Here is a 26,238-nt window from a genome sequence, read left to right as displayed (position 1 = left end):
CCTTTCTTACCCTTTCTTTTTTCTTTCACGATAAACAGCTATCGCCATACTCGTAGTAATTCGGCTACGTCGAAGATATGTTCGTAGAACTGTCACCGCGTTCGTTCGTCGTTCGACGACGACAGTACACGATCAGACCCGATCGGTGAAAATCGAAGTTGGCACGCGCGTACACGCGACGTACACGCGAACGTCTTGCCCGATGCATCGAGAAAGCCGTTTTATCTGTCGTTGCTACGGAGACAACGACAATGATGGCAGCTACGAAGGCAACAACAGTGAGACGCACTGCTTGCACACACGCAACCCTGATGCAGTACGCACGCACGCAGCAAGTAATGAAAGGCAAACGAGCCTATTCCTGTTCTTCTTTCTCTTTCTCTCTTTCTTTCTCCTCTCTCTCTCTCTCTCTCTCTTTCTTTCTCTTTCTCTCTCTCTCTCTCTCTTGTATCCGTCGAACGATCGCCTCTCACTCGCGGCACACACGAATCGCTCTTGCGAGAACCCTTTTGCTCCTCCTCCTCCTCCTCTTCCTCTCTCCTCAATATCTTTCCCCCGTTCCACCACCCTTTTACGCCCTCTCCTCTCTACGCCCTCACTTCCTCCCCACCGAACGACCGTCGAGAACTTTAAGATCGATTCACATTGTTTACAAAGATCTTTATCGTGAAATTTATTCAAAATACTTTTTACGTATCTAAAAAATAATTAAGTAATATACGTAATATATATATGTATGTGTGTGTAATAAGATAATACATAAGTAACGCGTATCTCATTCGATAAGACAAATTTCAAATTATGCGCCTTTTCCATACTCTCGTCTGATTGGTCACTCAGTTCGCGGTCATTTCGAGATACGGGAATTCAAACGTAAATATCGTAATAATAAGAACAGATATTTTTCGATCGTTTATGGAATACTTTGATGATAGATAGAATTTATATGTCAAATAAGAAAGCGCGAGTGAAAATTTCTTAAGTATTTTAAGAAACTAGGGAGGATCGCTGACGCGTCATTTCAAAATGGGGTGTTTCCCCTCTTCGAGAGGTCGTTACCTTCCTTAACACGTTCCTTGTCGAGCCGTTTTTGAATAAGTGTCGTCTTCAAGTTATATATAACGAGAACGGTACGCGCACACACACGCGTACACTGATTTTTTTTTTACATATTTGACATTTTTACATTATATAAAAATTATCTATTTTTTTGAGAATTTATTTATCGTTAGAATAAATATTGAAGTTATAATAAACAATATATACTTGGATACAAAACAAATAAATTTATATATTTCATATTGAAAATGTACAAGAATAATAAAAAAGTTAATATTTTTAATATCTTTCCGATTTAATCGTTTTGGGATGACATCTTCATCAAGTCCGCGACGATACGAAGAAACTGTTCTCACTAAAAATTTTTCTTATAATTCATCTTTCTATCAAATTTACGTTCGTGTAACATTTGTCAATATATTATATATTGCGTAGTAATCTTTTCGTAATAAATCTTTTTATAATTCCTATTAATCTTCTTCTTGTTTCTGATTTTTTTTTTTACGATAATGAAAATATCTAACCAGCCAATTGCAAAGTAAATCCATACAACTAAAGAAAACTGCATCCCGCAACTCATCACTACATCGCGTGTACCGTTATCAGCGTACGGCTTAAAAAGTGTTCTAAACATCATTCTAGAACATATGATAGTGACTAACAATTGTTTTCTTGCACTTTATCTGTTAATGACATACTTGACTTAAAAAAATGAGATCTATTAACAACGGCAAACGTATCAATAGTAACGTGTTAATAACATAGAATGGATATGGTTCTTTTAGTGTAAAAAAAAATCGAATTATACGATTATCAACATATCGTCACAACGGATGTTTAATCGCAACCAAAATACCTACTGGAATTACGTTTCTTTCGCGATAAATGATAAAAGAGAGGAAACAGCACAGATTCAACCATTGGAACGTATATATATACGTAAGTACGATGACCCAAAAGCATGAATGACCAAATGGAAGCATGATTTCCTCGTTGCAAAACTGGAGATTCGTCTTAGAGTGTAGGTGGTGCGTGATTTAATGCTGCTTGTTAAGTATGTAGCGTTATTATTAATACAAGTTTGTGCTTACATACACACACAGACACACATTACATATATATGTACATATTCTTCGCGAAATAATCTATTTTTGTCATCATCGTCGTCATCGTCACCGTCATCGTTGTCATCATCGTTATTATCATCGGTGTACTACCGGAGCTTGTGAAAATTTATAATTCTTTTGATCCTAATAGTGAATATTAAAGAGAATTCTGTTTCGTTATTTTGTCGCAATGTGAAATAAAAGTTTGTTTACAGACATTATACAGTTCTATGTATACTATAAAGTAGATCTATTCAAATTAAAACATTCGAAAGTATTTTCTTTGGAAAATAAGTTTATGTATCCATAAGTAACAAAAATGTTTGAACGTTTTCATGTAAATGTTCTAAACTATATAAGGGTATGAATGCAATTAACCTGTAAAGACATTTTGAAAGGGAGTCAAAGTTCACACGATCGCCAAACAGATTCCTTGATATAATCTTACTCTGCGAGCTTTCGAAAGATAGTTCGAGAGATGCAATCGTTCGATGTTAAGAACTGGTAATTATCGGTAAAAGCGGTGAAAGGTTCAACTAGTCGGTCTTCGACCGAGACGGATCGCTTGCAACAAATGCATTCGTTACGATTACCTCATTGCGTTCTCTCGTGACGCTTTGTCCTGACCACGCACACGTTAAACACGCTTTAAAGCATTTCTAAACTATGTGTTACTGCGACTTAGGCGAGCGTCAACTTTCGCGTAACCGACGAGTTTGCAAAACTGTCTTATCTGAAAGTACGGAGCACGACATTTTTTCAGTGAAAAAAAGAAAAACAAAAAAAAACGATGTAGGTCAGTATTTTTTTTACAATGCTGAAGTGTATAAATATCTAATTATACCTTGGGAAGACAAGTGGGCTCAGTTAACTTTGAATAAAATAACATGTTTTAAAATGATGTGAAACTTGGGAACGATCGATGACAATTTTCGTACATTTTTTTCCGTACGATCGTTTCATAAAACACGTTAGAAACAAGTTTCAATGTTTGAGAGTCATTATGACGGAAGTTATCAAACGTTCCATTCGACAAAACCGGTACTCTTCGTATAATCGCATGTTTTTTATTACTATTCCGTTTCGCTTCGTCGTAACTTTTTTTTTTTTAGTTTTATGATTTCTTTAAGCGTCGAAATACGCGAGAAAGGTTTATTAAGTACTTATATTCTAGATGGTCCGTCGAAGAGGGACAAACGCGAAAACAAAATGGTCGCCGCTTCAGGCCCCGTTTATCGACACGTACGGAACCAATTCCATGAGTGAAACCGGTTTGGAACTAGTTTTCTTCGGTTTTTCGGCCCTCCCCCCGCAAGATCCTGTCGCATACGACTCGAGCACGAGTCGCATTCGTGTACGGAATCTCTCTCGGACGTGTGCAAAGTTTCGCGGAGGTCACACGGTCTAACCTTAGAAATGGCAGACGACGAGAAAGAACAGAGAGGTAAGTAAATCGCGTTTAAAAAGCGAAAACGTGATGATTCATTTCGTCTCGTCGATACCTCGCGTTAAATGTTTCGGACAAATCTTGCTTACATTTTTTCTGTCCTTTCGAAATTTCTAATACTGATGTAAGATCTTTTTATTAACTTCCCCTACTTTCTCGTTTCCCCTCTTCCATCCGCTCTCCATCCACCATAGTAGGCACGGATACACGAATAAGTTATGCTCGTTGAACGGATAAAAGGAAACCTTTTTTTTTTTTTTTCTTTTTGATAGATCGTTAGCACGATATAATATATGTTACATTAATTATTTTATTATTAAGGTCCGAACGTCGATGGAAATCAAATGGAAATCAAAATAGAGCCAACATTGCAATGTTACGTCGAGGAGGAACATGAAAATAGTTTCTCAAGTTTCGAAGGTAACGGCGCGATACCCTCTACCGCGGACGTTGGTGCTTTGAATCTATGGACTAGCAAGGCTACCACCTGTCTCATCAGTCAATATAAAAAATATCGGTCGATGGTAGGACAATCGACGCAGATCAGAAGTTTACGGGAAATGTTTGAGATGATATCTCTCGAGATGCAAAATTACGGCTTTTATTTTAGCCCTCAAAAGTGTGAGAACAAGTGGCGTGTCTTAGAACGTAAGTACAAAAATTTGGTCTTCCGGGAACGATTGAAAAAACCTGGAAGGATGAGACACTATGGTCATTGGGAACATAAGAGAGCCCTCGATGAAATATTCAATGAGAAAGAGAGGCATGTGTATTTCGAAGAAAACGATTTTCCATCGCCGACAGGATCAGTTAAATATTCGATGATTCTACCAAAAACAACTACGGAACAAGCCACGAGCTCCTCCAATTCTAATAACAATCAAAATAATGATCCATTGGCTACGTTAATGTCTAACGCAATACCGGAAAAACAAAGGGAAGAATCAGACTACAAGATTACTTTGACGACACTATTTGAAAGGTTTTTGGACGAAATGGGAAAGAACTTTGCACTGGCTGAACGAAACAAGGAGAAACGGCATAAGGAGGAAATGGCAATGCGCCAAAACGAGTTGGAAGTAAAAAGAAGATTGTTGAAATTGAAAGAACAAAAGATAGAATTACAAAAGTGTCAAATGATCGCTGCTGCTCAACATTTTCATTTTAACAAGCAGTAATCTAGTATATTGAATTTTTTCTTCTATTGTCGTTTTCTTTGTTAATTTTTTTAAAGAATTGCCTCGAAAGTCATTTTTTATATTTTTCATAAAAACATCGGATACAAACTTTGATATTTGCTTATTACAAATGTTAATAGAATGAAGTGATCGAAGAGAGCGAGCAAAAGATCTTAATATATGGCGATTATATTTATGATAAAATGAATACATAATAAAATATTTGTTACTACGAAGACAATCGGTCCAATTCCTACGAGGAAGTTAATAAGACACGAATACAGATGCATTATTAAAGTTATAAGCGTGTGGAAAGAGATAACGTAAAGTCGTCAAGGTAACATTGAAAAACAACTGATAAAAAGATGAGGTAAAACGATTGAATTTCAGTATAGATAAAGTCAAAAGAGTAATGTAAATTGTAGGATTCATAAATTTCAATATTGCATTCTGCTCTAGAAAGATATAGTCTATTAATCTTCAGACGAATTAATCTATAAACTAAATCTTGATGCTTATGATTACCATTCAGAGATAATGAAGATAAGAATGAAGTTTGAGAAGAATAGAGAACTTTCCAAGGTAAATAATATTTTAAATATACATAAATAAATGTTCAACAATTGAAAATAGTTCGATATAGACTCTTTCATCGTTAGATGGTGCTCGGGAAGATTTAAAATTATATTCAGTCGATAATGAACGACGATTCAAGTAGCTTTCTATTCCAAGAGATGGCGTAGATAATAATGACGGTAAAGAAATTTGTAAAAACATTTTTTTTTCTAAATAATATAAATAACAAATAAAAATAAAACTATAATTTCAATTAATTTAAATTTTAAATTCTGTAATTAAATGTAGGACATTTACATAATCTCTCGAATAACTGATTTGCTACTTTTTATATTTATAATTAAAATTATGTTTATATAAAAATTTACAATATTAAAATATAATTAATACTTCTTGATTTTATGAATTAAATAGAAAAATCCGATCGAAGTTATATAATTATATTGTATAAATCATATCGTACTTTTTTTTTTATAATTCGCAACATCGCACACACTGTCTTGCAAAGTTAGTTCGTAGACATTATACGAATGTCAATATCCAGTTAAGATTAATTTATTCTAATTTTTATTAGACAAAGTATTGACAGAAGATAAATCTAATCTGTTACGTTACCCTGGCAACGCACAGTTAATTCAGTCAGTCGAGGTGAGTTTATGTATATCTTTCGTACGTGCTTCGCAACGAAGTTTGACAAGATCGTCTTTGCTCGTAGATCAAGATCTGTTCAAAATCTAATCAACTCTATATCTTTTCGAAGAAAGTGTATAAAAAGAAAAGCGTAAAATATGGCAATGAGAAGAATGGAAGAGTGTCGAGTTTGCAATCAAGGATTACCGGCATATAACATTCCAACTGGGCCACCGGACAAGAAACCAACGTACACTTTTGTCAGGAGTCCCAGAGCGATGTTGCACATGCAAAAAAAGTACAGACATCCACCGATGTAAGTACAGCATCTTTTTATATTCTTTCGTTTCACGAATAACGCACATATATCGTTCATATATCGTTCATATTCATTTTAAACACCGTTCCCATCGATCCACAGCAGACGTATATCGATCGAGAAACGTTCGATTAATGAACGATAATTTATCTGAGAAATAATAGATAGAAACTACGAAGAACATTTATGTTATACCGTCGAATGATCGACGGATAGAAGTTAATCTATGACAGAAAATAAAATGAATTAGAACTTTAAATTATAAATGTAATCCCACATATCGATCGATATCATTAGTTTGCATATTTTTTAAACATCCTTGACTCGAATATACCATTTCCATTCATCTTTTTTTTTCTCAATTTATATTTAAAAGTATATAACAATCAAAAAAAGAAAAACTACTCTGTTTATCCTCGACGATCATGCATCGATTTTTCAGTAAAGAACAAACTTAAGAAATGATACTATCTTTGTAATACGTTCGTCGAGAAACGAACGAAACAACTTAAGATTTTTTAACCACGTAAACTTTGACTTCGTGGGATAGCACCGAGCGCGAAATATCGATTGTCAAGTTTATTACAACAGATATGGCGAGCGAGACGTTTTGTTACAAGTCATGCGAAACCATTTTTTTTCTCATATTCGTATCTCATAAAACGATCCGCCGCGTATGTTATTGGGCTTTAATAACTATGGAGAATACAAAAAAAAGAATAAAAAAAGGGAAAAGGCGCCATCGATAACTGGAAAAGTACGGAACATCGATAATGCAACGACCGTACCTGTGGTCCTAGATCGTGAAGCGAGTTATACACATACATATATATATGTATATATGTATGTATGTATATATGTAGAGTTTCTGGGCTTATAGACGACACAGGAGGGAATGACCGCGCTCCATGATTTTATCGGCCGTTCTTTCTCTCTCTCTCTCTCTCTCTTTCTTGTTCACGATCGTACATCGAGGCTATGAACTACAACTTAGTTGTTACTTTAATTAACGATTCATGATAATTAACATTGATCGATATCTCTTATGTAAGTACTCGCAAACATTGTTTATTCAGTGAAATGAATATTTATTTGAATTTTTCCAAGTGAAGCTCGAGACACAATCGGAATTTCGTTCTAGGAAATTGATAATTTAGAAGATCGATTTTTCTTTTTTATTCAACGCAAAATTAACGAAGTGTGGTCTGTCAATAGCGTCACGTCATATTGAAATATTTACGATTCGTTCGACTTCTCCGAATAATATCACTGAAAAAAATTAAATCATCGACCAATAGTTAAACTACAATTTTTCTTGCGAAGCGAGTAAAAAAGCACCCTCGTAATCGCAAAACTTTATCATCGTGATCGCTCTTTTCATTTCACGCGACACGCAATTCGTATTTTTTTCTTCAAGGGCAGAAAAACTTAGATATTCTGATAGAAGGAAAAAAAAATTTAAGTATTTCTTTTAAATAATTTTTTTTCTTTTAGTTTCAACGAGGAATGTACAAATAAATAGAATGAATTTATTCGAGTCTTTACGAACGTTACTTCCAAAATTTTTCATTATCTTCAGATTTTATTTTAACGATTATATTTTAATTGAATTAAGATAGAACACGCTTCACCTTGAAATGTCGTGAAAGCCGAGGAACAGATCTAGAGATCGCGTTTAGGTCAGTCGCGAAGAAAACGTATGAGAACTCACACGAATTAATCCTTAGCTTTTACGCGTATTTACGCATATACACATATACATATATGTATACATACATACATACATTCATCCCTCTCAGGCATGCGCAACGTTAACGGCTGGTCAGCGTTATTGAGTGGCCGCCGAGCGTTAAAAGCATACATAGCAATACATATAGTATATATGTATATGAACCCCCCACTATTCGCAATCTATATCGTTCGATTCTAAGGACATTGTCCAGTCTCTGAACTCTCACGAACGATTTCAAGCCGGTCAGTACCGGCGCGAACCTTGACTGAGATACTTTTATTCTTTTCCTCTCGGTGAATATTTGTGTCTTCTTGTTCTTCAAAAAATATTAGAGATTTTTTCATGGAAAAGAAAAGAAAACTAACGAAACTAGAGAAAGTACTATCGTAGCCGATATATTTGAATTATAGACGAGGTTGATACAGCGTAGGAAGTCGAGCTTATACGATAGACTTCTATATTGAGTCTTCTTTCGTTTGAGACCTTTGCTTTTCTTGTAGAAAGAAAGAGAGAGAGAGAGAGAGAGAGAGAGAGGAAGAGAATATAAAGATAAACCAATGAGTAATAAAAATAAAGATCATTTCGAAGATCGTGGAATTCCTGCAAAGTCTCGAAGGGAGAGAACATCGATTTTCTAATTTAAAGGCCACCGAAAGGACAATGCGTCCTTCACACGTCAAGACACGAAGATGAAGAACACGAATTAATGATCTCTTCGCCATGCCAACTGGAATTTCATCGATGTTGGCGCCAACCGCGAACGTTGGATCGTTTGATCATGAGGGAAAAAATTCGGGAGCTTTCACGATCCTTCAGAGAGACGGTTTAGACTCGAGCTTACCTCTTTTACATGTCAACGACGACGAAGAGACGTATTCAGCTTCGAAGCTGACTAGAGTGAAGAACGCAAAGAACGATCTGTATGCTCGCAGACGACTCTGTAAGTCAAACGAGCATTTGCTTCTGGCGAGTCTCCAATGTAATCAGATTAATCCGTTACGGAAGAAACAGTATACGAAGAGTCAGAACGATCTTGAGGACGAAGAGAAACGAAGGAAGAGGGAGAACGAAGTGGAGAATGTAGAGAACGAAGAAAAGAAAGGACAAAGAACTAGTATTCCTCTTTCAACGGAAGATTTCAACGAGGTACTCAACGCGAAATTGAGGAAGATCCAAGAGGACGAGGAATCTATGCAAAAGTGTCGAGACTCGAGAAGGAACGAGTCGATTTCTCAGCAACGAAGAAAACCGTTCATCACGACGGTCAAGTGCGGAGAGTTTCTAATGCCACCACCGGAAGTAGCAGCCCTTCTTGGCATTGGTCCGATCACGAACACTCAGGATACTGTAGGAAGAACAATAGGAGGTATTCCTCAGGGTGAGGTAACTGATAATTGGCAAGGTCCTTCCCGTTCCAAACTGAGACCTCTGGTGTCATTCGGCAAGAAACCAGAAGTACGTCACAGCAAACATAAGGCGAGATGTCAAGCGGCAGCCCTCAAGGCCACCGTAGATTTCGCACTTGACAAGACCAACGCGACTACCCTAGCCTCTTATTCTTGCTCTGAGGAACATACTAGGAGAAACAGGAGGTCTCCGATCAGAGTGGACGGGCTGTAAGTTCGACGAGTGGTCCCTGATTGCTTCATGTTTCTTTCTTTCTTTATTATCTCTCCCTTTTTTCTATTTTTTGCTTACGCGTTTTCCCCCCACTTCTTTCTCTCTTTTTATTTCTTTTATTTTCTTGCATTAGCGATATAATTTACTTTGATTTATGACTTCGTTATTTGTCTTTTTCTTTCGTTTTGTTTATTCTTGTTTCGTCTGTTATTTTCTCTTTCTTCTTCTCTCTCTCTCTCTTTTTAATTCCTTTTTCATGAGCTCAAGCAAAGCTTTACTTTCCTAAGGGCGCATCGAGATAATGACAGTCCATAAGGCCGCGATTTCTTTTTTTTCTTTCTCGCAGATTACCAACGACGCCGCGAGGTTTACCGAAAAAGTTGGAACCGATCAAGGGCGCGATGCTGAATAAGCTGCCTGGCCTTCGCGGCTGGTAACCGATCTTTCTCTTTCTCTTTTTCTCTCTTCCTCTTACTTAGACACTATTTTTCATCTTTTCTTTCTCAATTTCCTTTCTTTTTTCTTTTTTTCCCTCTTTCTTTCTCTCTGTTTTATTTATTTTATTTTTCTTTTTTTTTTTATTACCGATCATCGATATTTAAACATGGATATACCTCATGAATGAAAACGAGATATAATTTTATAATTATCGTTCCTCGGATGCATTCTTTGTTTCTTCGAAACTGTTTCTTATATAAAAATCTTCCAGAATCTTCCAGTTCTCAACATATTTTTTTTTTCTTTCTATCGATTCTTATCAATCGTATAAACGATCGCATGCGAGTAGGTTGTAGACACGCTCGTGTCATTATGCGGCACGACGTAGTCCGAACACAAATTCTACATTGGTATATGGAGTAGTTGTAGGAAAAATAAAGAAATATAAAAAAAAGGGAAAAAGAAAGAAAGAAACTCGCTTCTTCGAAAATTGTCTTACACTTCAAAGAATACAGGAAAACATTTGCAGAATGGAGAAGGAACGATGATGCAAGAGCAGTTAGTTTGTCGATTTACGTTTTATTCCAACGAATTCAAGTTCTTCGCGCCCGGATATATGATCATTCCCGATACGTTTTCCTATGTTATATCACTATATATCGAATTTCATTTTATTTTTTAATTACTTGGAGAAAAATATGATTCTGACAATTATCACAAACGATTGCAACCCTTTATTGAATCGTAAAATGTAACACATTGTTAAACTTTTAAGTGCAACAAAAAGCGATTAATCTGTAAATAATTGAGTAATTAAAAGGAAGTTTGAATTTCTTACAAAGTGTGAAATATTAATAAACGTTTTAATAATTACTCGGTGACAACTTGTGTGACTCGCGTATTATACTTTCCAGTGATCATACGATTCCTTTTGGGAATATTATGTACGATCGTCGAGTAATTCGTGGAAGCACCTTTGCAGCCCCTCCTGCCCTCGTAAGTATTTTATATCTCATTGTCAAGAAAGAAGTTTTCGGGTCGTTTTCTTTTTTCTTTTATGTCGTAAACATTATAGATCGATGGAGAACAATCGATAGCGGCAAGGCAAGCGGAAGCAAGAAGGAGGCATCTAGCAAGAAAAAAGGCGCAAGCTCAAATTTGCAGAGCTATAAGATCGGGATCGCCACCACCAGTCGCTGGTCGCAAACACGAACCGGTCCAAACTGAATTTTATCTCGAAGAAGTAAGCTCAAAAAAGATTTTATAAAACGATATCAAACTAACGTACATAGTTACTCACGCGAGAAAGAATATATTAATTCTTTATAATCGAGCATTATCATGATAGAACTATTCATCATAAGACCTATATTTTCTATACAGTGTTTTAATCCATTAAGTTATAAGAACTTTCCATGAATTATTTTCTTTCGTAGCCTTTGATAAATTAATAAAATAAGGAATAATATTTTTTCGAACTATCGATTTCTTTCATAATCGTATTCTGCGATCTATATTTTCTATACGAATTTGTCAAAGTCTATCGTGAATTATTTTCGTTTTATACTCTGTTAATAAAACAAATAAAAGCTTTTTCGTATATCGATGCAAAAATAATCAATTTTTCAGCTATTTCGTTTTCAATTTCTAGTTGTTTGAAAAACCGGACGAATTCGAGGTCAGCACACAAACCGATTACTTTTTGGACAGACCAGCTACGCCCAAGTACTGCCCTGCAAAAACCGGCGAGGATGTCTCTACACAAATCGAACCAGGAGACGTAAGTCGAACATTGCCCTGAACAGTTTTCAAATTTTCAGCGGAAACTTATATCTACGAAAAGACATTCCGTCTTTCGTATGTCTACGAAGATTCTCGGCAGAACGATTTTTTTATAGCTCTTCGACTTCGATCTCGAAGTACAACCTATTCTTGAAGTAATCGTTGGTAAGACTATTGAACAAGCTTTGATCGAGGTCTTAGAGGAGGAAGAAATTGCGGCTCTGCGAGAACAACAAAGAAGATTCCGAGAATTGCGAGCAGCTGAAAGAGCCGAAGCAAAGAGATTGAAAGAACAAGAGAGAAGACTTCGAGAAGAGAAAGTAATGAAATGTTCATTTAAATATTCTTTCGTTAACTTTAAATACTCGTTCTAGTTTCAATTTATTTGCGAAAATTGGTAAAGGTTTATAAATGTTTCTCTTTCTGTCCTTAGGATTTCTGCTTGAGGCAGCACGAACAAGCAGTGAAGATTCAACAAGAAACAGAAGATCGTGTCGCCGTTGCTGTCCTACTTACGGGATATATAGCCGAACTTTTGCCAGCTGTTCTAGAAGGTTTGAAGATGTCTGGATTCCTTCTGGACGAGATCAAAGCAGGTACATGAATGTCAAACTATATTCGAAAATAATCTGTCGAAAAATTAATAAAAATAATTGATATATTTATAGATGTCGAAGAAGGTTTCATGCCATGGTTGATGAAAGAAGTTAAAAAGGAGATGGGTAACATGATCGAAAGCAGAGAGTTGCTAATGGGTAAATTAAATTTTTGTTTTTCTATATCTTGAAAGTTACATCGATAGTTACGAATGGGCTATACTAATCATATTAGTTCAGTTTTACTGTCGTATAAAAAGAAGAGGAAAACAGTTCCTGTACTTTTATGGTCATTAATGAGTTTCTAGAACTTTTAGAACTCAACATTAATTATACATAATGAAAAAGTTGAACGAGGAATGTAGAGACAAGCTTGTGACAACAAAGCACGAACACTGTATCGTTTTTCCTCGTTCTTTTCTCATTTCGTTCGCTTCGATTGCGAGAAATATAAAATTAATGAATTTCTGAGAATATTTATTATCAGTCAATTATTGATCAAATTGATTATTGTTTCTTTTCATTCCCTACAGATATCATCAAAGAAATATTGGAGAACAGAGCTGAAACGTACAGAAAATTAGGTGAGGAGTACGACGCTTCCAGAAGACGAATACCCGATGATCATATAGAAGATGGTGGTCGAGATATAGATTTTCTTAATTACGAACCGCCTTTCTTGTAGAAGAACGATCATATTTAACGCGATAAATCGTCGATTGTTACCGCGTTGTTTTTATTGAATTATAATCAAAACCAACGAAGCATATAATTATATGAACAAAAATGAAGATCTGTTCTTTATTGATCAAAACTATCGAAGATTATAGTTAAAGTATATGAATGATACAGATAGAATTTCTATTGTGAAATGAGTTGTGTGCTCTGATTAAATACTCAAAAGGGTTTGGTCTTGATATACTTATTTCACTCAATTGTACACTTCGTTCGAGGTATCTTAATTTTGGATTTAGAAACACTCAGTAGTACTGAGTCTATCTCTTGCCCTTCATATAAGAATATAGCTTCTTTCATTAAGCAGTGTATATAGCTTTACGACAAATCCATCTCCGTTTCCATTTTCTGATAGGATATCATCAAAAAATAGAAAACAATGACAGCCACTAATACGAAAAACTAGATCGTTTTTTCAAAAATTAACTATTTATTCTTCTTCTCTTTTGTCTCATCGATCATTTGTTAAAGATATTGTATCTATATACGAACAAATTATTGATTATAACAATGGCTATAGTATAAAAGGGTTGTAAACATGTTAATTGTTTGGATAAGCTCCATGTTGAGATATGAAAATAACGATATTGTAGGCAAAAAACGAGTAACCATGATTTAACAACCATAATTTGGCATATTTCGTTATTCACTTATATCTTTAACAGAAGTCGAATTATTTATACCTATTTAAAATGGTTTTGTTAATTCTACATATCTTAACAATTTGGTATAAATTCAAATGGAGATTATCGATTTGTATATAATTTATCGCAATAATTATAAAACCGCATTTAATGAAGTTTCTAGGAAAAGTAGCATTGAAGTAGAAAATGTTGAAGGAAACATATCATTGGTTGCTTACAACAGGATCGATGACTCCAGTGACAATAAATTCGTCTACTCGACGATATGCGTAGGCTGTAGATATTCGCTTAATCAGTACAAGGTCAGCGTGTTGAATTTACTAAAATCGTCCACAAAATGAAATACTGTTAACTATTTTTAGATAAGAGTAATACTTCCTGTGGATAATTCATATCTCCAATCGATTAGTAAATCACTGTCACCGATCTCGAATTGTTCTCGATCAAAGAGGAAACAAAAATTTATTAAATTGATTATAATAAGATAAGGTTTTACGATAAATCGATATCAGCATGGTTTTAATAAACCATCATTCAAAATATTGCATGGATCCTTCAGCAGTTTTTCGATCTTTCGGAAAGTGAATATTATTATATCGTTATCTGCATTCTACTCTTTCTTTTTTTCTTTTCGATAATCAAATGTAATTTTCAAGAAAATTTTCTCGCTCAAAGCGTTTTGCATCTTATTATCATTCATTTTCAGTCTTGCTTTACTTGAAGAGACAAGACTGTTTCAAGAGACAGTCTCTAAGAATTATTTTCAAAACGAAAAGTGATGTATGTGTCCATGGTTATTCTCTTTTATAAATTAACTTTACAAATTATAGCTCATTAATAATTAAGTCATCAATAGCTCTTCATAATTAAGTAATATTTCACGAGAGTGGAATTTCGAATCGTGTGTCTCTCTTGTTATGTTATGTGATACTCGTTTTTGCGAAATAATGGCCATATGTAAACACGAAGTAAAACTTTATTTTTTAATTACGAAAGAATTAAATTAAATAATTTAAAAATAGCTTAACGCTTAACTAACAAAATATTTTCAAAAAATATTTCATAAAAACGTATTTTAAAATTTCTGCCAAGTGTAGGTACATATGTCATATGTGGTGGAAATTAAATCATTTAACATATTATATTACAACTAATCTATTTTTGTTTGTTATTCATAAAAGAAATTGGCTTGTACAAACTTCGGAGATCAAGAAAATAGGATTAATTAAGAAACAATCGACGTATCTTGTGAACGAATGATTAAAAAATTCATTATTAACGAGAGAAGTCATATATAGGTATGTATATATGTATATATGTATGTATACAGGATAACTTTCTGAAATTGAGACAACACATTTTTTAAAAGAAACTTTTAAAACAAAAGTTCGTATTTGGAGGGTAAATGTATAAAAATTATTTTTTTTATTCGTTAAATGTTTCCAAAGTAATTTTAACATCAATCTTATCTTTCAACATTATTCGAAAAATACATGCTTGTGATTTTAGCGATAGTTACAGAAAAGTTAAACTAAAAGTATACGTAAATCTACGCACTAATAGCATTATATGACAATGAAAAGGATGGATCACCGTTTTTATGCAATTTATCTTTCTTTGTCTTTTTGTTTTGTCGATCTCCGATAGTCTCCAACTGCATTCTCGCTCTTCTTAATTACTTAGGAGCCTATTAGCCTTTTTTTCAAACAAACAATATTTGCATGCACACATACAATTTTATTAAATATATCAATAAAAGTATATATGGCATATGTATATATGTATTATGTATTTAATTTCAAAATAGATATAATAATATATTTGTTAAATAATAAATTAATCTATCTATATTTCTATCAAGATATAAGAAATTAATAATATGAAAAAACAGTTAAAATCATCATAGAGCACTATAAATTTTGATTAAATTTAAATGCAGCCATTAGCCCGACAGTACTTGCGTTATTTACATTCATAATATATCGCAAGTAATATCGATTTCCAGGTCTCACCACTTGGAGGTTGCTGCATACGGAGACCCGCGGGCTATGACTCTACTACTAATGCCAAATATCTAAAAATCAATTATATAGAATATTTTAAAATCAATTATATAGGATTATATATTGCATAACAATTATTATAATTTGGAAAAAACAAAATCAATCGCGAAACGAATCTAAATTTTTATCTAATCAATTAAGATTAGACAAAAATTTATGAATTCGTTTGATATCGACCTACCTACCCGATAAACGCGAGGAAATATGATGAAACTAAAAATAAAACACATTAGTGATTACTATGCACATAGCCTATAGACATTATATAAAGATTATTTAAGTATTTTATTATTTGATAATAAGAATACATAATACTATTATACAATAAATCAGTCTCCTGTAAACAATAAACATAAAACATTAAAATGTTTTGACAATTAAACAAGAAGTTCTAAAAATAATACGTGAGATTTATGTAATAAATCAGCAGTCACCTATAAACATAAAACATTAAATAATTTAAAACATTTCATAATTAGAGAAGAGGCAATCGAAATAATGTGCGAACTCCATATAATAAATCAGCAGTCATCTGTGAACATAAAGTTCATAACCAATTTTATAAACAGACGAAAGTAATCCAAATATGCGAACTCCATATAATAAATCAGCAGTCATCTGTGAACATAAAGTTCATAACCAATTTTATAAACAGACGAAAGTAATCCAAATAATATGCAAACTTCATATGATGAATCAGCAGTCATCTGTGAACATAAAACGTCAAAAACATTTCATAATTAGAAAAAAAACAGATATAAGAACTTTATAATTTTATTACTATCTGAAAATAAAACATATATTGCAATGAGAATTATTTTACATGCACACACACACACACACATGGAAAAAACAAGCAACAGAAACAGAATAAACCAACGAAGAGTCGAATCCAATCTTGTTAATTTAGATGATATTCTCTGAAACAGAAATCAAATCGATTAAAAAATTTTTGACTATTTCAAATGAATAAAAAAAAAATAATTGCAAACAATTCATTCTCCATTGTTTTTGGCTTTTCATAATCCCAATTCTTCATTCTAGTTTTCAATAATTAATCCACATTATTAATTTGCTAGGAGTTTTTCTTGATTAGAGGATCTGAGAAACCTGAAACACAAATCTATTTTATATAATCTATTCATAATCAATTCATTTTTATGTCATATACTATGATTATATGACAAATCTTGAAATTTCAATGGTGTTGTTAATGCCCACTGATATATAAAGGAATATTTTGCAAGATTTAATCTTGAAAGGTGAAAATGACACTTCTCTGTAACAGAAAAATATATAAAAGAGCATGTGTGGAAAGACAAAATTATATCTACAATCTATGGGCAAATATTTTCATAATTTTGATAATTTAATAAATAAAAAATTTTATACATATATATTTCGCCATAGATTGTAATGCTGAAATAAAAAAAAAAAAAGTATTAAAATGGCCATAAAATTGGCACTGAATATATCGAATTCTCGATGCATTAGAAAACCTGTTTTACATTTAAATAAAAATATGAAGTAGATTTTATGTACAAATATAAATAAATATATATATATATATAATACATAGAAATATGTGAAGATTATAAAAAGTAACAATTGCATAATAAATTATCAATTGTTTAATACAATTACAAAAATATGTTGTAAAGTATTCAAGATACGTTATAAAAAAAAGGAAAACAAATTGTGAATATTTCACAATATTTAAGAATTAAGCCACGTTAAAAAAAAAGAAAAAAAAAAAGAGAAAAAAGAAAAAGAGCAAACTGCACCTTGCGTCGTATTACAGAATGCATACACAATTTTGTATACCGCCATAAGCATATCTATAACGAGATCAGATCTATATTTAATCGATAGATTACATATATCTTATATTATTACGGTTATGCTAACGCGAAGTATGCAGTTACCTCGAGTCAGATGCACATATTACATCATTTATATATGACACTTTCTGATCTATTAAATTATAAGAAATATAATACAATTTCACAATTTATAAATCATGTATTTTGTATATGTATATAAAATAGTAATGAAATATAAAATTTGAAAGAGAAAAATAAGATTAGATACAAGATAATTCTAATGTATTCCTGTATATTATTCTTACAAAATTATTTTATGAATTTATTTTATGGCCACTGCTTGCTTTAATAAATCCTAACATTCCTAGCTACCTCAAATCTTATAGATTTTTAATCAAAATAATTAGAATCTATATAAAATGATGATTATATTCATACAAGATATGTAAAATGACTCTTACAATAACTGAGCCGTTCTAACATCTTGTGAAAAGAACTATGTTGGCATTGCATAAAATATATATATAAATATATAATCATCAAAAGTGAATATATATAAAAAAATTCAAAAAGAATTAGTGATTTACTAATAATCATATAAAAAAATTTGGAATTATTCTGAAATAAAAATCTACATGCTTGAGTATCCAAGTGCATTCCTGAATGCAAACCTGTCCCTGAACTATTTTCGCCCACACTCCTGAGTGTGGGACAGCCTTTTCATTCGTTTCATTTATATACCAAGTCTTATGCACTTTTATTCCAAAAAATAATCATATTTCTTTAACTTATGTACAAACATTTATTAAAATATTATCATTCACTATTCCTTCTTCGTATTTCTTATAAGATTTTCATATATATGTTTATATAAAACAAAAATATTCTTTCTTTATATCCGTCAACTATTTCATTTGATAATCATGTTTAAATCAAATAATTTGGAATAAAGGTGTATAACCTTGACATATTTTGTGCACTCCTGAGTGCAAGGCTGTTATTTTTATATCATATCGCTCGCTTAGCAAGATTCATACATTTCTAATTAGAATGATTCAAATTTTCTTTTCATTCACTTGCACTCTATTTAAATATAAATACCTTATTATATTAGGAGGAGTATGATATAATCTTCATTTACTATTAAATAAATATTATTTCTTTAAAAAATAAAATAAGACTGGAATATTTATTTATTGAATAATATTTATTATTTATATACTTTCATAAGTGCACTTTCATTTTAATCATTTAAAACGAGAAATGTATACCCTTACTATAATATGTTCATCTGCATTCCTGAATGCAGGCATGTACTTACTGTCACCTATCATATGCACTCCTGAGTGCAGGCAAGCCATTTCAATCGTTTCATTTATATACCAAGACTTATGCATTTTTATTCCAAAAAATAATCATATTTCTCCCACAGACATATATATAAATATTTCTTAATAATCATCATAACATTCATTATATCCCCTTAACATTTCTTATGAAACTTTCATAGACATATTTATATGTATAATAAAAATACTCTCTCTCTCTCTCTTTCTCTCTCCACCATATATACTTAGTAATTCTTTCATTTAATATTCATTTGTTGATAACTTTGGAATAAAGATGTATACCCTTGACATATTTTAATATGCACTCCTGAGTGCTGGCTGCCATTTATGTAACTTTATTCATCTAGCAAGACTCATATATTTCTTATTAGAATGATTCAAATTTTCTTTTAATTCATTTGCACTATTGAATTATCATTCAGTTATTCTATACGGAATAATATAAAATATTTCTTTATTGTTATATAAGTTTGATATGTTGAAAAAAAATATTACCAGAAATGACGTATTTATATATTTTTTCGTTAAATATTCTTATTAGTGCATTCATTCGTTTATCTTTGATCATTCCAAATGTGAAATATATATCCTTACTATAATATGTTCCTTTGCATTCCTGAATGCAATCATGTACTTACTGTAAACCTTTCATATGCACTCCTGAGTGCAGGCAAGCCATATCAATCCTTTCATATATATACCAAGACTTATGCATTTTTATTCCAAAAAAATAATTATATTTCTTTCACATATGTGTAAATATTTCTTAATAATCCTTATATCATTTTTATATCATTCATTGTATTTTCTTATGAAACTTTCAGATATATATATATATATATATATATATATATATATATAAAATATAATATATATATATATAAAATAAAAAATTCTATCTGTCTCCCTCTCTCTTCCTCTCTTTCTCACTCTCTCATATATATTCATTAAGTCTTTCATCTTATATTTATTTGTTGATAATTTTGGAATAAGAATGTACATTCTTGATATATTTTAATATGCACTCCTGAGTGCAGGCTGCCATTTTATATATTCATCTGCATTCCTGAATGCAGGCATAACCTTTCTCGATGTAAACATCAAGTCTTGTAGATTTTTAATCAGAATAACCAAAATAAATAGAATAATCAAAAACATCAGATAAATCAGATTAATCAGATTAATCAGATTAATTAGAATAATCAGAAACATATTACAAAAAGATAATGAGGGTGAAGATGGGGATGATAACGATAATGAATACCACATAAGAGTCATTTTGCAACTCGTGGTAAAGCTGTGTTGATATTGAAATATGCATATATCTCGTATATATACATACGCATTATAAAATTATGAACATGAAAGAGAATTATAATATGATTAAAATATGATTATTCTGAATTAAAAATGAACATGCTTGGGTATCCAAGTGCACTTCTGAATGCAATGATGCTGCAGGCCACGGACGTCCACACGATAATTAACGAGCGTGATTCTATTTTTGTAACTAAAAATCTATCTCAAGAAAAGACTCTACTTTACTTTAAAACTTTAAAATGAAAGGACTCGACTTTAATTTAAAAAGAAAAATGCAATGACTCGACTTTAATTTAAAATGGAAAGAGGGAAGGCTTGATTTTAATTAGAATAAACAAAAAAATAAAAATAAAAATAGAAAATGCAAAGGGCTTGATTCTACTCTGAAATGAAAAACTGACTCTACTTTTAAAAAATACAATGACCCGACTTTACTTTAAGAAAAAGCTGCATTGACTCTATTAATTAATAACTAACTGCAAAAGCTTAACTCTAATAAAAAAAAAAAAAAAAAAGATCAAATTTTCACGAACGCGAGTGCGGAACACCGTAGCAAGGAGATGGAATGGTCCATCATCTCCATCCAGGAACAAACTACTACGAGCATAAGTGTCAACGTGGTAAAGGGTAAAAGGGATTTTGATAAGACCACAAGCCATTAACGAAGGGTTCGACATACCGATCACCTTTGAAAAATGACTTGTAGTCGATAGTTGCCCTCTTGAGCCACAATACGTGGGGGCCTCTTCAGCCATAGCCTCTTCTTGCTTCGTGCCCTAACCACTGCATTGGAGCATTCCTTACGTGCGACGCAAGCTAAGTTTACGCATCAAAAAACGCCCTACCGTTCGAAGCAACGCACCCACAAAGATTGACACACTACAGTGGTTGCTACTACAAGAATGAAATCGTCCCTAAGCTAGACCGACCTAATTCCGACCTGATCTCACTTTACGCAACAAGACTCAAACCACTCGTGTAAACGCACGCATCAAACGAGACGCAATAGTCGCAAGCTAAGGGGTTGGGAAGTGAAAAACACATTTTCGCACGCAAGTTTGTTCTGTTTTTTTCTTTTTCTTTTTTTTCTTAACCTAACGAGCGGTAAGCGCTTGCAACGTAAAGTATCGATTTCTTCTAAATAGTATAACCACTGCAGTACGGCAAAATTCGCGAATGAATCACCCCAAACGGCACTGACGAGTCCCAACGCGTATTCTCAACTGCGTTTTCTACTCTGCCTAGGTGCGTCTCGATTTTCTAACGATCTCTCTTTATTTATTTATTTATTTCTTCAATAAAAAAAAATAAAAATAACAGATTCATATAGAAATATTTCAACTAACCCGTAAAGCTATCCTAGCCTGTGGACGATCAATGGACTCAAAGAATCCAACAACCGTACACAATAACACAGGCACATTTAATCGAATGCTCCAGCAGATATAATATTCACTCTATTCGATGAACCTATTACATACTAACATTAACTCGTTGCACTTAGAAGATGGATATAGTTTCGGTAAAATGTCAAGATCACAAGAATTGTAATACTTCCATTTTACATATGTAGGTATATTCTATTTCTAAATAAGAAATATATAGATAATAAATATCTTAAGAATCGCGAAGTGCAAGAATTAATTTAAAACTAAGTAACAAACAAATTTAAAATCCTTTGCTAAGTTCAAAAGATATGGGATGTATCTGATGTTCTCATTGGGTGCAAAGTTTTTCGAACTGTTTGATACTGATTCATTGCGCATGCAAAGTGTCAGCAAAAGATGTAAGAAAAAAAAAATTTTAAAAAAAAAGATGAAAAGACAAAGTTCAGCTATGCTGAAAGATCGTAAAATTTGCTGAAACTTCACAAATCCCCGGAGAAAGGACTTCCCACTCCTGAGTGGGAATCGCATCCTTACCCGGTCCCTACCTACTTAAAATTAATTGACACATTCACTCAGAAAAATATGCTACCTGCCTGCCTATAACCTATATTTAAAAAGTGCAAACATTCACACCAACACATACACTCCACGGTTCTCTCACACTCCACCAGGGTGCAAAAGCCTACACTAGAGAGCATGCCCCGGGGCACCTCCGACACCCTAGTTCAACCGCGTATTTTTTCTAATATATTATATGGGAGTACGTACCAGTTGCTGAAATCGACTGCCAAGGCTAATGATTATTGCATATATCACTAAAGCAAAAATACTAGTACATACTAGTATATATATAAATACTAGTAATATATACGAGTATTTAAAATTTTCCACAAAAATGTGGTAACTATTATGCAAACCGATATTCATATAATTATATGTTAGATATATAATATATCTATTTAAAAGATATCGCGAAACGATGTACAATGCACTTCCTAAGACGCACATACAAGTGCAAGCTACACCGTGCAATCACCAGCACAATGACAGCCGCTAAAGAGGAAACCTTAAAACTAAATCCACACTGACTGTTTCTCACCCACACGAGTAACACCTGGGTTAAACGCATAAATGAGAACGCAGAAAGCATGGGGGGAGAAACGGGTATTAGTATATTAGTGCTGAAAATCCTGAGCTAAAAAATGATTAATTTATAATATATATAAAAAAATATATAAAAAAAATATATAAAAATATATATATAAAAAATTTAAGCGGACTGTGACTCTAGAGTCTCTTTGCACGTCTTATTAGCAAGAGCTCAAGCAAGGATGGATGATGGTAGGCGGTCACCACATATGAGTGTGCCCACCACATATGGGTTTTACCACTAAGAGTGGTAAAAAAATAATAAGTGGCAAAAATAGTTTTGCAACCCCACCTGTATGCACCGCTTAAGGGCCTTTGAGCGACCCGCGGTAGGCAGTCGTTGACATGGAGGGATGAAATATGCACATAGCTCGTATATATGCATACGCATTATGCAGTTATGAAATTTCATTATTAAAAAATATATAATTCTAATAAAAAACCTCGGACGACTCCTTTCATTAAATGGCTGTTCTAATGAAAGAACGGGATTATAATCCACCATTTAACTTCCAGAATCTATCCGTCGCGGAAGGGGTTTGCCTTCTTGCTCATTTATTGATAAATCGATATTTCGAAATATCGAAGTAAATCGCGATTAAATGGATTAAGTACGAAGCAATGCATGTAACGTAAACGACGTTATATGCTTTATACCGTAATCGGGTAAATGAATGCCCGATTTCATTACTAATATCGCGAGCAAAAACGAAAAGAGAAAAAAGTGCTAATAAACAGCACTGTGAATTAAACGACTTTGAAACAAGAAGACCCTGGCCTGATCTATATATATATAATAATAATAATAATAATAAAATATGCACAAGAAAATATCTAACTAAACATATAGGGACCACTCGTGAATAAAATCAAAGATCTTAATCACGGACACTTTTGCTCGTTTCGGACATGGGACGTCTGCGAATACAACCAGTAACCCGTGCCGATAAGGACCTTTCATCCTCGGCATGATGGGCACCGGAGGAACTTTAAATTTTTTCACTTACTACTTAAGAAGTTCTGCGATGGCTCCAAAACACTCGTCCCCCTCGTAGGAGGTCGAATGATGTCGTGAAGTTGATTGAAATTATCGTTGAATCGTTGAATCGTTGAATCGTTGATTGATCTGTAATTAATAAGGTACAAAAATGATTAATTATATATTTCATATTAAAAGGAATATCTTCAATGAATGGAAACAGTAAAAGAAAAAACTATGAACTTATAGATGAATGAGAAGTAATGATTAAAATAAAGAGAGATACTTACGTGTAATTTTATCCAGACGAAGCTTTACGATCGTCGGTAAAGATGAAGAGGATGAATTTTTTTTAAGTTCACACTTTCGACCATTACAATATTTATCGCAACGCAATCCTCTTCTCCCGAATAGGCCGAAAGTGTGTTAATGATTCTAACAACGCGGCGAACATATGATTTTAACAAGAATATGACATAAATTCTTGTTTTTTGATTTACTAACGCGACCGAGAAATTCTAAACGGCGAACAACACTGACTCTAATTCGCGATTTTACTTTATTGTATTTTCAAAGCAACCTATTCGGCTGCGAAACAATCAAACTACTTCGTACAAGCACTGACTCTAAGATCGCATTGCGCGCGATCTACAACTGAAGACCTGTTGAATAAAAATGGTTAAAGCAAGCTGTGGCGTTTACTTCTACAATTGATATCATATTAAATGAATATGAAACATTATATATTAAATATTCAATATTAAATATCATATATCACATTATTCAAATTACATGTTTTTAAATCATAAATTTATATTACATCCTTTGTATGCTATAATAATAAAAAAAAGTACTATTCAAAAGATGTAACTGCAAAGCTTATAAGCTATATTAAAATAAATGAGTATGTAAAAGCAAACGATCAAAATCGCGTTGTATCTATCGTTTAAAAATAGATATAATCGCGATAGGGATATGTTCACAGAAGTATACTAATTGCGTAGATACCTATAAATCAAAATAGATATAGCATTAATGTAAAACTAGACAAGAAGCAGTAAAATTGAAATTATAATATATATAATATTAATTAAACGATTAAACGCATCTTGAAATTTTATTCTATTTTAATTTAACTTTTATCATACTTTAATTACATTTTCATTATTCTCTGTGCTTCTTAATATTCTTTAAATTCAATGTAAAATACGTTTCAACAAATTTTTAATAAATTAATATTTAATCAAAATTATTTCCTAATGCACCGAACGTCAGCCTTTGGCCCGGTAGTGCGTACGTTGTATAATATAAAATATACGAACGTTCGCAATACCGATTTCCGGATCCCACCACAAGGAGGTAGCTGCGTATGGAGATCCATATATAAATTTCTTCAAAAAAAATATAAAATATTATATAATAAAAGTTCTGGATATAATAGAGCATAGAAACTTATAACAGGACTACTATACAAGACACGAAGTCGTATAGTACAGTAGATAGTTCATTAGAATTAATATCGAATTTTTTATATTAATAGAAATGAAATAAAAATATCTAAATCATAAAGTTACTGCGTATACTTATATATGAAGGACAGGAGGAAGTATATGAGACTACTATCAAAAGTGTAGACGTCCAGACAAATTGATGAATATTATATTGGCCAATATGATGAATAATAACCTAAAAATATTCAAACTATTATTAATATAGAATAAAATTGTATATGTATATGTATAAACATATGAGTATATGTATAGATTACATATAATTTATATATACATATACGTGACGCGTCTTAAATTTTCTTAAAAATTACTTCTATATATTGTACATATAGAAGAAAGAGTAATAGAAATTACATGATAATTGTTATCGATTATTTTCAAGATTAATCAAATACGACAAAATTCAAAAAGATTATTAATATAGAAAACGATTAAGTCAATTTATATACATAAATCTATCCATATATGTGAAAATGTGAGTCGGATATTCAACATATAGTGTATATTGAATTCTAATATGATATAAAATAAGATTAATGAATCGTAAATGATTAAATCAAACTTATAGAATATTATATATAATGAAAATGAGAAATTAAACGAACCGATATTAACAAAGCAGAAGCAAGTCTGAACACGTCTAGACGGCTGCTGAGACAATCAAGAACTGAGTACAGATGAACTAGGAAGGTCGTCCTGTTAGTTGTCCTTCCATTGTTTACGTGTGTATTGTCGATACTTCCCAAGTATTCCGTACAATATAGCGTATACAAATATACATATATATAGATATA

At 32.5% G+C, this 26,238-nt stretch overlaps 2 protein-coding genes across 6 annotated transcripts; both read left to right on the top strand.

Annotated features, from left to right (window-relative positions):
* The first annotated feature begins 192 nt into the window (after positions 1 to 192).
* LOC127064170 (uncharacterized) lies at positions 193 to 6,156 on the top strand. Of its 3 annotated transcripts, none has more exons than XM_050994811.1 (6): positions 198 to 335; positions 1,845 to 1,998; positions 3,340 to 3,609; positions 3,934 to 5,372; positions 5,941 to 6,014; positions 6,082 to 6,156. In XM_050994811.1, the coding sequence occupies exons 3-4, from the start codon at positions 3,582 to 3,584 to the stop codon at positions 4,788 to 4,790; spliced, it is 885 nt and encodes a 294-aa protein (XP_050850768.1). In that variant the 5' UTR covers positions 198 to 335; positions 1,845 to 1,998; positions 3,340 to 3,581; the 3' UTR covers positions 4,791 to 5,372; positions 5,941 to 6,014; positions 6,082 to 6,156. The 3 variants fall into 3 exon arrangements, with proteins under 3 accessions (XP_050850769.1, XP_050850768.1, XP_050850767.1); XM_050994810.1 differs by lacking the exon at positions 198 to 335 and adding an exon at positions 552 to 1,130; XM_050994812.1 differs by lacking the exon at positions 1,845 to 1,998 and having other exon boundaries at positions 193 to 335.
* Positions 6,157 to 6,171: 15 nt separating this feature from the next.
* Positions 6,172 to 17,696, top strand: LOC127064169 (radial spoke head protein 3 homolog). Of its 3 annotated transcripts, XM_050994808.1 has the most exons (10): positions 6,172 to 6,312; positions 8,693 to 9,663; positions 10,014 to 10,100; positions 11,020 to 11,101; positions 11,181 to 11,348; positions 11,757 to 11,885; positions 12,004 to 12,207; positions 12,321 to 12,483; positions 12,556 to 12,642; positions 13,017 to 17,696. In XM_050994808.1, exons 2-10 carry the CDS (start codon positions 8,768 to 8,770, stop codon positions 13,166 to 13,168), a joined length of 1,968 nt encoding a protein of 655 aa, XP_050850765.1. In that variant the 5' UTR covers positions 6,172 to 6,312; positions 8,693 to 8,767; the 3' UTR covers positions 13,169 to 17,696. The 3 variants fall into 3 exon arrangements, with proteins under 3 accessions (XP_050850765.1, XP_050850764.1, XP_050850766.1); XM_050994807.1 differs by lacking the exon at positions 6,172 to 6,312 and having other exon boundaries at positions 6,330 to 9,663; XM_050994809.1 differs by lacking the exons at positions 6,172 to 6,312; positions 10,014 to 10,100 and having other exon boundaries at positions 6,331 to 9,663.
* Positions 17,697 to 26,238: the final 8,542 nt, after the last annotated feature.

This window comes from Vespula vulgaris, chromosome 5 (genome assembly GCF_905475345.1).
Source record: "Vespula vulgaris chromosome 5, iyVesVulg1.1, whole genome shotgun sequence".
NCBI lineage: Eukaryota > Metazoa > Arthropoda > Insecta > Hymenoptera > Vespidae > Vespula > Vespula vulgaris.
The sequence above is the reverse complement of the archived record's forward strand: the minus strand, read 5'-3'. Positions and strand labels throughout refer to the sequence as shown.

Excerpts from the sequence above, each read along its gene's own strand:
- LOC127064170 (XM_050994812.1), top strand. The coding sequence starts at position 3,582 with ATGGCAGACGACGAGAAAGAACAGAGAG. Across the intron at positions 3,610-3,933 it reads CGACGAGAAAGAACAGAGAG|GTCCGAACGTCGATGGAAAT; the intron begins GTAAGTAAATCG and ends TTTATTATTAAG.
- LOC127064169 (XM_050994808.1), top strand. The coding sequence starts at position 8,768 with ATGCCAACTGGAATTTCATCGATGTTGGCGCCAACCGCGAACGTTGGA. Across the intron at positions 9,664-10,013 it reads CCGATCAGAGTGGACGGGCT|ATTACCAACGACGCCGCGAG; the intron begins GTAAGTTCGACG and ends TCTTTCTCGCAG. Across the intron at positions 10,101-11,019 it reads CTGCCTGGCCTTCGCGGCTG|TGATCATACGATTCCTTTTG; the intron begins GTAACCGATCTT and ends TATACTTTCCAG.